The 13605-nt window shown below is 38.3% G+C and overlaps 1 protein-coding gene across 4 annotated transcripts in view; it reads right to left on the bottom strand.

Moving 5' to 3' along the window:
* Nucleotides 1-13605, bottom strand: part of LAMA2 (laminin subunit alpha 2) — a 620981-nt gene that overhangs the window by 236081 nt on the left and 371295 nt on the right. For all 4 annotated transcript variants that reach the window (XM_053904501.1, XM_053904500.1, XM_053904503.1 and 1 more), the window contains one exon: nt 6606-6692. In XM_053904501.1, coding sequence (XP_053760476.1) covers nt 6606-6692 — 87 coding nt within the window. The remainder of the gene's footprint in view (nt 1-6605; nt 6693-13605) is intronic.

Consider the following 13605-nt stretch of genomic DNA (forward strand, 5'->3'; position numbering starts at 1 on the left):
TATTGTAAAATCTGAACTGTGTTTTAGTACATAAAATTTCCCCACAATCCCTTCAGAAGTGGTTTTCCATAGAGCTAATAAGAAGGTACTTTTGAATTTTAACCCAATTCTCCTTGCCTTACTTGATATTCAGAGTTTATGATCACATCCACATATACTCACATCTCATTTTGTTTACCATTAAAAGAGTGGCTTTGCTCCACTAGAATAACAATATACAATGATCATTATCACAGCCAACGAAAACCCATTATTTTCAGCTCACTTTCCTCAAAATGACTTACTGCCCTCAGGAGAGATGGCATTATATAACAAGATCTGGGAATTTTTCTTAACATAGATACCAAATTAATAAGTCCAAAATTTTCCCACAATGAAGAGAACCTTTAGTTCATGAGAAAATAATTGCAATTAAGTAGAATAACTGAAGAAGCAGCCTTTATTTTTTTGTTGTAGGACATGAAAGAAAGCTTATTGAATATACATGACACATAATTCATATGCCAGGTTCTATTACCAGTGTATATATGTGTGTGTTTCCATACATAGAATAATAGTAGCTCTAGAGACATAAAAATGTTTCAGTAGAGATTAAAAAGTAATTCTAGGGTCAGCGAATATTATACTGCTAATTATATAACTTTTGTTAATAATAATAATGTTTTATAGTCTGATCAAGTTGGATTCACTTAATTAAAATTAGTGTGAATGACAGCCCTTTAGACCTTGCCAGTCTCTCGGATTTTCACTCTACACAAACGAACTGTAATTTGAAATCTCAGATTGTCTCATTTTCATACGCAAGGCAAAATGAGGATATTTTTTTAGCACAGTTTATTGGATTCCTTGCTACAGTTAGATATCCTGACAATACAAAGTCACTGTTCCTTTCCACATCTGCTAACTTTTTTCATATCCAATTGCAGTATTTTACAAAGAGACCCTCTAACGTAATGAGATTCTAGATACCACAGGCAATTATGTAAAATGGTTCTCTCCACTGATGACTTAGGAACAGTATTAGAGCAAGAGATGGGAGAGGGAGAGAGAGGACAGCAAGAGTGAAATGACAATGAGAAGCCAGAGCAACACTGGCAAGAGTTCTCTTGCTCTGCTCCATCATTTTTACAGTAACTTTTCCCTAAAATATGCGGCCTCTGTTCCCATTATCTATATACTGAAAACAGTGCTTCAATTTCTATGAGCAAAATAGAAAGGCTCTTGCTCTTTTCCCCTCCTGCCCCCCCTCAAACACCTACTGAGCACTTCATCATGAACATAAACACGGCACAGCCTTTACACTGCAGTCTGTAGAGAAGAAAGGTGAGCTTAAAAATGTGGCAGGGAGCTACTAGAGAGAAGCCAATGTTCTTGTGAAAACACAGAAAAGGGCAACCAACTCAGATTAGGATTCATCAAGGACACTTTTGGGGTGATAGAGTTGAATTATTTTTTTTTAATGTTTATTTATTTTAAGAGAGGGAGAGCGAGCAAGGGGAAAGAGAGAGAGAGAGAGAGAGAGAGAGAGAGAGAGAATATCCCAAGCAGGCTCTGCACAATACAGGGCTCATTCTCAGGAACCTGAGATGAAATCAAGAGTCAGTCGCTTAAGGGGCACCTGGGTGGCTCAGTCGGTTAAACATCAGACTTCGGCTTGGGTCACAATCTCATGGTTCGTGAGTTTGAGCCCCACGTCAGACTCTGTGCTGACAGCTCAGAGCCTGGAACCTGCTTCAGATTCTGTGTCTCTCTCTCTCTGCCCCTCCCCTACTCACGCTCTTTCTCTTTCAGGAAAAAAAAAAAAAAAAAGAAAAAAAGAGTCAGCCGCTTAATCGACTGAGCCACCCAGGTGCCCCTAGAGTTGAATTTTAAAAGTTGATCAGGGTTAGTCTCAGGTGGAGGAGTGGAAGGACTGCAATCTTGTGGTCAGAGGGAACAGTGTTGGCAAAGGCACAGAGGAAGAGTGGCTGGGGTATAAACAGCAGGGCTTGTGCAGTAACACTGGATTCTTAATACCTCCCAGGTGATTGAATCAGCTAAGGACTCAATGAGTTTGCCAACATACGTGGTTCCTCACTGAAAATTAGAAAAAAAGGGTTCCCTCTGTCATATGCAGAAAAGTGAAGAGAGACTAGACATACTGAGCACCCTGGACTCTAGCTCCCAATCTCCCCCTTGGCTGAGGACTTTTGTGCAGTATACAAATTGCACAATCACGTAGGAGCAGACTTTGGAACCTTCCTTGGAGTCATAGTTTTCCTAATGGTGTTACCATGTTAACTATGACTGTCTTGCTTTTTTAAATTTCTGTACCTCCACACGCTCCATCTGAACCTCAAGGGTTCAAGGAGATTCAGGCATGAGTAGAAATTGTCATCAGCATAGTGGTAATAGGGCAGTTAGACTCAATTCAGAGTCAGGAATTTATGAAGCAGAGAATATCTAAATAAGATTTGGGAATTGAAATTTTAAAAGCAAAAATAAACTTTCCTAACCTAGAATATGAATCATGTGGATAAAACTGTAGGTGTATTTTCCAAATTTTAAGATATTAGGTTGTAATATCCTTTGTATTCTCAGTGGCCATTGTGAAATTAGTCTTGACGTTGACCTCTCTCCCCTCACTTGCAGAGGAGTTGTTAAAATCTGGGCAGCTAGGGAGGGGACAGGGTTAAAAGGGTCCACATAGCTCATTAACTTTCATGTGGTTCTATGTATCCCACTGGGCCAACTTGCCACAGTCTTTTTAAGTGTCTTTCCATTAAGTAGGATATGTTGCTGAGGCTACAAACTTATTCTGAAAGTAGCTTGGTGCCCAGGAGAGAAGGTGTCATCAGCATTTAGCTCACTTTTTCTCCATGTTCTTTTAAATTTCTCTTGATGCTCCAACATTCATCCCTTTTTGCCCTTATAGATACTTTCTCTTATTTTTTCTATTTTTTTCCTCCCCGTGACCAGATGATAGATATCCAGAATCTTAGCAAGGTGCCATGGTGAATACCTCATTCCCTTAACCTCCCTTTTGTTTTTCTTTTGTTTAAAACATTCTCTAGAGGAAAGAAGTAATACTTGAAAGTACAGGTGCTGTGACTCCAAGCAAGTTTCTGAAAAGTGTAACCAGTGTTCTACATGTTATAGAATATCAGTCGATATTTTAAGTGAATAAAAACTTGCAAAGGCAGAATCAGACCTATAAATACAGAGGACACACTGATGGTTTCCACCGGGGAGGTGGGTGGGGAGACAGATAAAATAGTGAAGGGGAGTGAGAGATACAGACTTGCGGTTACGGAATAAGTCATGAGGACGAAACGTACAGCATAGGGAACATAGCCAATGGTACCTCCATAGTGTTGTATGGTGACAGATGTAGGTACACTGGCGGTGAGCATAGCATAATGTATAGAGTTGTTGAATCACTGTGTTGTACACCTGAAACTAATGTAACATTGTGTGTCAACTCAAAAAAAGAGACTAGTCAATATTTTGTCATATCTTGTTTTGCCGTCCTCTTGTTCATGATTGTTTTCATTCCCTCAATTCTAGCAGCAAGACCATTGTGCTACATGACTGAGTGAAGGGGTCTGACAAGGACCAAAGCAGAAACACAGGAATCTTCTGGACTTTGGGCTCTAAAAGTCACCATTTCTATGAATGTGGCCCTTCCTGCTGTAGTTCATCCCCCAACAGAAAATGGGATGAAGCGGGAAAGGCAGATGGAGGAGAAAGGATGAGAATAGAGTTGGTGGGTCCTAGGGTGGAGTGAAAGCAGCAGAGTGAGTCCTGTACCCACATAAGTGGTACAGTGGTGCCCAGTGATTAGGTCTGAAGGGAAAGGTGGTCAGGAGGACGAGAAAAAGGAAGAAGTCAGAAGAAATATGCTTTGATGAACTACTCAGGACTGATTGGCTCACCATCTGTCCTTTGCCCCAAACACACACACACACTTATAGCCAACACACACAGAGATACACACACAGACACACACGTAAACTCATAGCCAAACACATGCACACACACACACACACACACATACACACAGACACATACAAACTCATAGCCAAACACTCAGCGACACCCACACACAAGCCACACCCACACATTCACTCAAGCATTCAAGCTTCTTGGTACTAAGTAAACTTGTTAGAACTTTGGTTCAAGCCTGGGAGATGGGGAGAAGAGAAAAAAGACAAATTTTTACAATTGAGAAATAATTGGTATATAACAGTGAGAAAATTTAAAGTTTATGTGACTGAGATTATGTTTCCAAGCTCTCACAGCTCCCACATATGGAGATTTGGTCTCAAAATAGAAATTAAATTGAGATAAAGAATATAAAATTATAATTCCTGTCCACCTGAGATACATTCTTACTATAGATTTAAAAAATCAGGAATTTTTGGGCACACAAGATTAGAAAATGCTGAGTTAGAGCATAATATATAGACTTGTTGAATCACTATATTGCATACGTGAAACTAATGTAAAGATGTTCATCAAATACACTTCAAGAAAGGAAAAGAAAAGGTTGAGTTAAACACATTAAACAGATTTCTTCCATCCAGGACATGTCAGAACTTTCAACATGCTAATAGGCACTTTTACTTGTGTGATCACAGAACTCTATTCCAAAAACATCTACGGTTTGGGAAACACTGCTCCAGTTCTCCAATGCTGATTTTATGTAGATGATGTGCACAAACTGATTACACCAATCAGTTACAGAATGGGTTTGATTACAAGATTTTCAATGCAACCAGTATCTCCTTTTTACTCTGACCCTTATTCTCCCCTCCTTCTACTTCAGCCTGAACATCCCCAAAAATGTTTCTCCTAATATTTTGGATCCATCTAATAATGGACTTTTAAGCTCATATAAATACAGAGAAATGAGAAACCCTAAATATTCCTGAAAAACCCTAACCCAAATTCTGGCTAGAAAAATATAATATTCCATCTTCCGTATAATAACAATTTAACATTATTTTGGCTGAAAAACTTGGAGATAAGATATGCCATTTGATAAGCTATGTATGCCCATTTCCATTTTCTTTTTAAACAGAAAATCATGCTTACTGTGAGGTATTTCCTTCCTTGGTAGTTTTTATGATTCAGATTAGAACTGTCTCCAGAATACAGTCAACCATTCTTATCCACATGAAATATGTGAGCTGCTTGAAGGTGAGGGTGGTAGATTGCATCTGTTTAGATCCTATGTCTAGTCCCGTGTCTGGCACATGGCAATTGCTGAACTGACGTTTGTTAAATAAAATGTAGAATTTCAAATTGTAGGTGATTCAAAAATTATCATCTGCTATGTATGGAAAACACGGAGCATGAAGCGAAGTAATACAAATACATCAGAGACTATGGTCACCTAGATAAGTGGGATTTAATGGCATTTTATGAAAGAGTAGCTATCATTTTCCAGTTGCTAAAAAAAAGGTTGCCTCTAGTGACCCAAGGTGGGGTTAGGCATTTGATGTAAATCTGTCTTGGCCATGATATGTTCTGCTATTATAGTAAGTAATATACATGTGCCCTCCTTTTTTTTTTTTTTTCTTAACACAAAGGTCTCCAGTTTCTCAGTTGCAAATAAATCATCCTTATTTCAGTTCTATTCTTCCATTACTAATTTACAGATGTTGCCATGCTCACAAATAGTACTTGTTGCTGCTGGGAACTGTCATGGGCACTTTGTCCGCAGACTGCTAGCTGTTGACTAAATCCTCTCTGGGTGATTGGCTCCTGCTTCATTAACTTTATGCAGCCTGGTTGAAATAGGGGGACAAAAGGACAGAAAAGGATAGGCGGAAATAGCCCTCTGTGGTGTTCGCCTTGTTGAAAGCAGGTCACTTCCTCTGCTGTCCCCACACCCCAGTGATGGCAGCAAAGGGGACTATTTTCAGTGCTAAAACCAGAGAGATGTTGGTGTACTTGTCAATGATATCAAGGGAGAATTTTCTACCATTTTTATAATGAGACTGAAATACAGAAGAATCTTTCCTTCACAAGTGTTTCAGGAGAAAAATAATCACACAAATTACATAAAATGCTATCTATAGGTTCCACTGCAAAGCAACCCGATAAAATCACCAGGAATTAAAATACTGGCTTAGAAGTACTAAGAGGAGGATATAAATCACCATAATAAATCACATTTTATTTCTATTTTCAAATATATTTAAGGTAAATTATAGGCCACTTGCTGAACTATGAACCACACATTTAAGCCACATTTTAAGAGCAAAAATTTAATTATGAAAAATAAATGGTGCCACCATAGACAGTAAGATAAATCTTAAAGTGCATGACTTTCCACTTGAGCAATACTTTCTAGGAAGACTGTAGGTTAATGCTTACCCTTTAAGATTAAAACATTAATCAAACATTCTCTGAGTGAATGGAGATTTATAGAGCAATTTCTAGAGAATAAATAAACTATAAAAACAAAATGCATTGGTTTGACACATGCAGTGAGAAACTTGATTTCACCTCACCAAGTGTGGCGGCTTTTCTGAACTAGTACAAAGGATGATAATGCCTCTGGTTTTATAGCTCCCAAGGTAGAAATCATGTTGAAAGACAGTGTGGTACAGGCTTACCTCTCACAGCGTGGTCCTGTGTACCCGACAGGGCATGCGTCACAGATCAATCCGAGACTTCGGTCTAAATGGCACGTCGGGCTAAAGCTATGTGGATGTTGTTGGGAAACAACAGAGACAAGGAAGAAGCACATACACAATGTCATTAGCAGCATATTTTCATTTCTCTTTCTCCAGAACTGCTGTGACAAAAGGGTACAAGCTGGTCATTCTCGTCTCACAGATGGAGATGAGGGTCTGGCCAGTCGAGGATGAAATGACATTACTATTTCTGCACACGTGGATGTAGCCCAGTGGAGAGCAGCAGCCTTGTGGCATGTTATTAACTGACTTTTGGCTGTTGTGGGTCTGTGATCATCAGTAACAAGTGACACCGCACAGTTGCCTTTTAGGGTTACCCCAGGCCCGGCAAGACGCGGCATCGTATGCTTTCTAGCCAAATCCTTCTGAATTTGAAGCAGCCCAGAAAAATCTGTTAGAGATTTTGGAAAACTCAGTATGGGATCTTGGAAATAATGGTGGTTTTCTACTTTCAGCATTGGTTCCATGGGGTGTGTGTGTGTGTGTGTGTGTGTGTGTGTGTGTGTGTGTGTGAGTGCATGCATGTGTGCGAGCTGCTGCCCATGTGGACCCATAGGTCTGCTGTTTACACAGATGAAATCCTCCAAAAAGTTTTCAGAGGAGATAAAGCATGCATATTCTGCTTAAATTTACAATAAAACCAAGCAATCCAAAAAAAAAACCCAAAAAACAAAAACAAAAAAGCCTTGCCATTCTACATCTTCTGGCATGTTCCAAGGTTTATCTCTCTTTTTGTACATATTTCCAGTTTGGATCTGAAGTAACAGAATGGAACACCAAATTAGGAACCAGCACAGTAATTACAGAGTTACATGCCAGCTTTAGCCTTCAACAGCAGGTACAACTACGGCATACTTCTCTGCCTTGTGAGAGACATCTCTCAGGCAGGAACCCTTACCCCAAGATTGATACAATCACTCTCTGAAGACCTATGAAGCATTCTGAATTCTATGATTTCTGCTGCTCTGCCATTTTAAAACAAAATGCCCCCAATTAATCTTTCTCCCATTATGTTTTCCCTAAATAGATTTATTTTTCTATTATATATGACAGGACGATTCAGTAGAGGCTTGCTTGATGGCTAAATGAATTAAGGAGTGAACAACAAAGTAAACAATGCAAGTCTCGATCTTGTTCTGTTCCTGACACTTGAATGACTTTGGACTACTTTCTTAACTTTTGTGCAGGTCAGATCACAGGTACTACTTCTGAATAATGTTCTTCTGGCTTAACTCATAGCAGTCCTGCAAAGATTTAATATATATTTTTTTATAGTAGGAAGCTATTAGAACCGAGTAGTTCTAGCATTTAAAAGATTTCAACTCAGTGGAGAATCACAATGAATGTGTTGAGGCAAGGGGGGGTGGGCAACACCTGGTTTGGGGTACCTTGAGTTTATAAATATTACCCAGATAAAAGACTCCACATGAGGGGGTTGTGGTGACTGCCAGAAAGAGTGGAACCAAGTCACAGCCAGCCTGTGTTCTGTAAGAAGAGGGCCATCTTTTAGAGAGCAGCCTGGCACTTGTCACCCGTGACCTAAAAGGACCTCGCCATGAGTGATTTTCTTGGCAGGCGAGTGACTGCATTAAAGAAAACAGGCACATGTAAAAATGGAAAGAAACAGATTTTTTTTTCCTTCCTCACCTCGTGATTTGCTATTGTTTTCAGACAGAAAAGGGAGGACTGGATTTTGACAAATCTCTAGAACACATGTATGTCTTATTTTAAAATTGGCATTCCATAACTGTCTCATCATCTAGGGACAAAGTGACTCTAACGAGAAGCCCTAGGTTTCCCACTCATGTGGGACTACAGTGATTGAAAGAAAATCATGCCAACTATTTTTTAAAATCCTAAATTAGTTTACCATAAGTCATGTCAAAGGTGCTTGACAGGGTTTCTGACACTGTAAAACCATAAAATAGATTTCAAATTCTTAAATATATTCATGTGTCAGTTAAAACCAACAGAAGTAAAGTAAAATGTACCCACTGACAAAAATCAACACCTTTTCAGGAAAAATCTTAAGGAATAACGATATATTAGATTTGACTAGCTCTTTGCATTTTCAGAGTGCTTTTACAAACAATTTTATCACATTTTCACAAAATCTTATAAATGGATTGCAGCAGGCATCATTTGTCTTGCCCAAGGTCATTGCTGGTATCCAGGAGACTTGAGCATCGGACCCAGGACTTCTCATTCCTAATCTGACATTCTCTTCTCCCTCTAACCAGACAGCATCATTCTACTGATAAGAATAAAATATGTTGAAACTTTTGGTAATATACGTACTTGACATGATGCATCTAAATAAAACGGATTTCAGGGGCGCCTGGTGGCTCAGTCAGTTAAGGGTCCAAGTTCAGCCGAGGTCATGATCCCACGTTTCATGGGTTCAAGATCTGCACCAGGCTCTAGATGCTGACAGCTCAGCCCGGAGCCTGCTTCAGATTCTGTGTCTCCCCCTCTCTCTGCCCCTCCCCTGCTTGTACTCTGTCTCTCTGTCTCTCCAAAATAAATAAACATTAAACAATTTTAAATGAAACAGAACTCAATATTCTTTAAACAGTCTAAACTGAGGGCTCACTCCCTTACTGCTGTTATTACAGTTATAGCTATGGAGAAGAGGACTTTCGACAACAAAACTAAAATGAGAAGGAGAAAGGAATACGTACAACAAAAACGCATACGAAATTTGTTTTGGCAACGGCAGCAAGCAACTTGACACTGATTTTGGCCAAAAAATGAAGCTAACTCTTCTGTGACAGAAAGAGGGAACTGTGAGATCATTGTTGCTTTTAAGTGATTCCAAGATTATGTCATTTAACACTAGTTGGCTGGCTCTACACCAGCAGAGAGAGTGTTCTGCTTCCTGAATTATCCACTTCATGCCGCGGAAGACACAGGCAATCCAAGAACAGCGGGCATTTTCCACAAATAGGAGGAAGATGAGAAGCTACCAGTGGACTAGATAGTAAGGGTCTGCACATGGAAATAGTCTTTCTTTTCTTTTTAATGTTTCTTTCTTTATTTTGAGAAAGACAGCAAGCAGGCACGGGAGTTGCAGAGAGAGAGAATTCCAAGCAGGCTCCATGCTGTGAGCATGAAGTTCCATGCAGGGCTCGAACCCACCAACCATGAGATCATGACCTGAGCAGAAACCACGTTGCTGCTCAACTGACTGAGCCGCCCAGGTGCCCCTTGAAATAGTCTTTCTTTATATATATATATATATTTATTTATTTTTGAGAGAGAAAGAGAGAGAGAGACAGAGCATGAGAGGGGGGAGGGAGAGAGAGAGAGAGGGAGACACAGAATCCGAAGCAGGCTCCAGGCTCTGAGCTGTCAGCACAGAGCCCGACGCAGAGCTCAAACATGTGAGCCATGAGTCCATGATCTGAGCCGAAGTCAGATGCTTAACCACTGAGCCAGCCGGGTGCCCTGAAATAGTCTTTCTTAATAGTTGGTTGAATAGATTCTTATATTTATAAGGATCCATTTATAAGTATGTAATATGTGTATGTATATGTATGAATATGTATGTGAATAGATGTGTTTGTGCTAGCATACGTGCATATGAACAGAAAGATACAATTGGCCTTGTTCCAAGAAGAATTTAATTCTACCTATCAAAATATATACATTAAGATAAAATGATGCAATAAAGGTTAAAGAGAAAAAAGCCACTTAAACATAAGATAAAATGAAGGGTGTATTTAGAACACAAAATTCGTATCGTAAGGTATGTTTATTTGAAAGTGGCAGTCAGCATATGGCTTTGAGCTTTCTTACAGCTGACGCAAGAGGGAACTGCATTGTCTCTCCGGTCTGTGATGTGATATGAAATAACCACTCCTTTTGCCACTGGCATGAAATCTCCATCATTATAAAATCAGGGCCACAAAATCAGGGCATGCTCTATGTTTGCATACACAATAGGGGAGCAGGACTCCCGCTAACGAACCGTAACCTGGAACATTCAGGTCAGGAAAGAGAAACCAGAGGACAAGATGTGTGTGTCAGTGAGGAAGCTACTGCGGAAAGGGCCATAAGACGACCCCGTCACCACGGGCCATGGAGCAGAGCTTTGAGAGGAAGGGAGAAAAACAAAGGGAAAACTCATTTACTTCATGGGTGTGGTTTGGGCCACATGAAATTCTGAAGTGTCCTTGTAAGGTTTCCTCCTTTCAGGTCAATGATCTCTGTTTTTATTCTTAGGAGAACCATTAAGCAAACACATATTTCTTTAATTACCTTCAAATAGTATGAAATCTTATTTAATGTCTACAACTGGATTTTGTAATTCGGTTTTGGGTTATTCTCTGTGTCTTTGGATGCAATTTTTTTCTTTAACTTGAGTTTCTCATGCAGCCAAATGAGAGACTACGTTCTACCTAGTAAAGCCTTTCGTACTGATAAAGTACGAGAGCAAGTTCTCTGTAAAGTGTCACATTAAGTTGTAGCTGCAATTTAATAACACCTTAGAAGTTTCTGCCAAAATATGTTGATTTGTTTCAATTTTAAGGTATTTAATTACTTGTTAATTAAACCTGCACTTTCTCAACACGTTCTAATCCCGAACATTTGCATTATCATAACTGTCGCCAAACCCTAGAATCATTTATGATGAACATTTGCAGTTTGTCTAACATGAATGTTTGTTAATTTTCTTTTCTTTCTTTTTTTTTCTTGCTTCTTTTCAATGTCTTTGTAATTGTTTTGATTTCTTTTTTTTTAATGAAAAAATGAATTAATTGTTTGAGAGAGAGACAGAGAGCCAGCTGGGGGATGGTTGTAGAGACAGAGAGTGAGACACAGAACCTGAGGTAGGCTCCAGGTTCCAAGCTGTTAGCACAGAGCCTGATGTGGGGCTCGAACTCACGAACTGTGAGATTGTGACCTGAGCTGGAGTCGGATGCTTAACCAACTGAGCCACCCAGGTGCCCCAGTAATTGTTTTGATTTCTATAGCCCCATCAGAAGAAGCACAGAGAGGTGAATCGGAATATATAGATTCTAACACTGGTTCTGCCACAAGCAAGCTGTAATGATCACGATCGAGGCCTTTTAATTTCTCTAGAGTTCAGTTCTTCCTTCTGGTATAAGGGACGAGTAAAATACATCATAACTGCTCATGTAGACATAAAACAATGTGTACAAAAGTGCTCTAGAACATTTAACACACTATAAAATTTCTACATAATGTTGCTAAATATTCCCTTAAATTTACCTCTTGTCTTGGAATATTTATAATTCTCTATTAACTATTAATTTTAACAGCCATAATTCAATATAGTCTTTTCAGTGAGCCCCAAAGTCAGTTCTAGAAGTGTTCCATTCTTTTAAAACTTTGAATTTTAGCATTCCTGATGCATACAAAGAAGTAGCATTCAAAATGATATGAATTTTATGATATAAATGGTTTCAATAATATTATCTATTCAAACATATTCTAAGTGTTCAAAGGTAGGCATTCATGTGTCTCTTTCATATTATATTTAATTCATAAGCTACATGATGCCAGAAATTAATGAATATAAAACATTGAAATATTTACACTTTTATTTGCTTCTCTAGAGATAAATTTTAATACCTAGTTACGATCTATAGCTAAAATATATACATCACCAAGATGAGAAGCCTGAGCAAAAGTGGACACTAAGTAGTTGATGAAGTTGATATATATGTATAATTTAAATATTATATGCTTGTCTGTATTCATATATCATAATAATTATACCAATCGATCTCTATCTCCCTACATATTTGATTTATTTAGCAATATTATCTAAGAAATTTGGAGCCAAAATGCTTGTGATCTATAAGATTTATGATCAAGGATTAAATAGATAAATCACCAAAGCAAAACTATCACCAAGCTTCATACTTCTAGATGAAGGTTGCAGCAACCTTTAGCTGAATTTTTTTTTCTGAATAACCTGTGAGAATTTCAATCCCATCTTCTGGCTTATTTGTGAATATTGAATTTATTCATCAGAGTTTTCAAGTCAGATTATAATAGTAATGACATTTGAAAAATTTTTTTAAATGAAGAGTTTCCCTAACTATCCCATTATTTAGTGATTTAAAAATAAAACATTTCAGGTTATTAGATTACAATGGATTTTTCTATTCACAATTGCACAGCTAAACTATGTTAATTTTCCAAGCTGTTTTAAATTTAAAGGTCTTTAATTTTTTTTTAATGTTTATTTTTGAGGGAGAGAATGGTAGAGTGTGAGCAGGAAAGGGGCAGAGAGAGTAGGAGACACGGAATCTCCAGTGCTGTCAGTGCGGGGCTCGAACCCATGGACTGCAAGATCATGATCTGAGCCGAAGTTGGACACTTAACCAACTGAGCCACCCAAGCACCCCTAAATTTAAGTCTTTATAACTCTAAACACAGAACTAGTATTTTTAAAGTAAGTGGATTATCACTCTCTCCTCTTTCTATTTATAAAAATTCTGTATTTAAAGCTAAAATTTACGACAGGTCTATTCTCAGTTCTACTTCTAATGATAAAATTATTATTTAATAATTTAATAATTATTTAATGTAAGTAAAGGTATCTCAAAAATTGAAGGATCTTTAAATACTTGGTGTCGCTGATGCTATTGAGTTGTCTTTATTATTTGTTTAAGTCAAGATCTGCATAATTATACCAAATTGGAATACACATACTTGAGGAAGTACCATCCTTGTAACGGGGACCCAATCCTTTTGTCACTGATGGATGGTGACACTGACTTTCTTTTTTCTTTCAATAACACAATTAGAACCTATTATTAAAATTAAAGTAGAAGTACAGCAAACAGAGAAGGATGGGCCATGAATGCCTCCTCTGCATTTATAGTAATGTTGGTCAGACTGGAGGATAAACCCATGTCCAATCAATGACATACTTCTCCAAATG

This window comes from Panthera pardus, unplaced genomic scaffold, assembly GCF_024362965.1.
Source record: "Panthera pardus isolate Hobbes unplaced genomic scaffold, ASM2436296v1 HiC_scaffold_17, whole genome shotgun sequence".
NCBI lineage: Eukaryota > Metazoa > Chordata > Mammalia > Carnivora > Felidae > Panthera > Panthera pardus.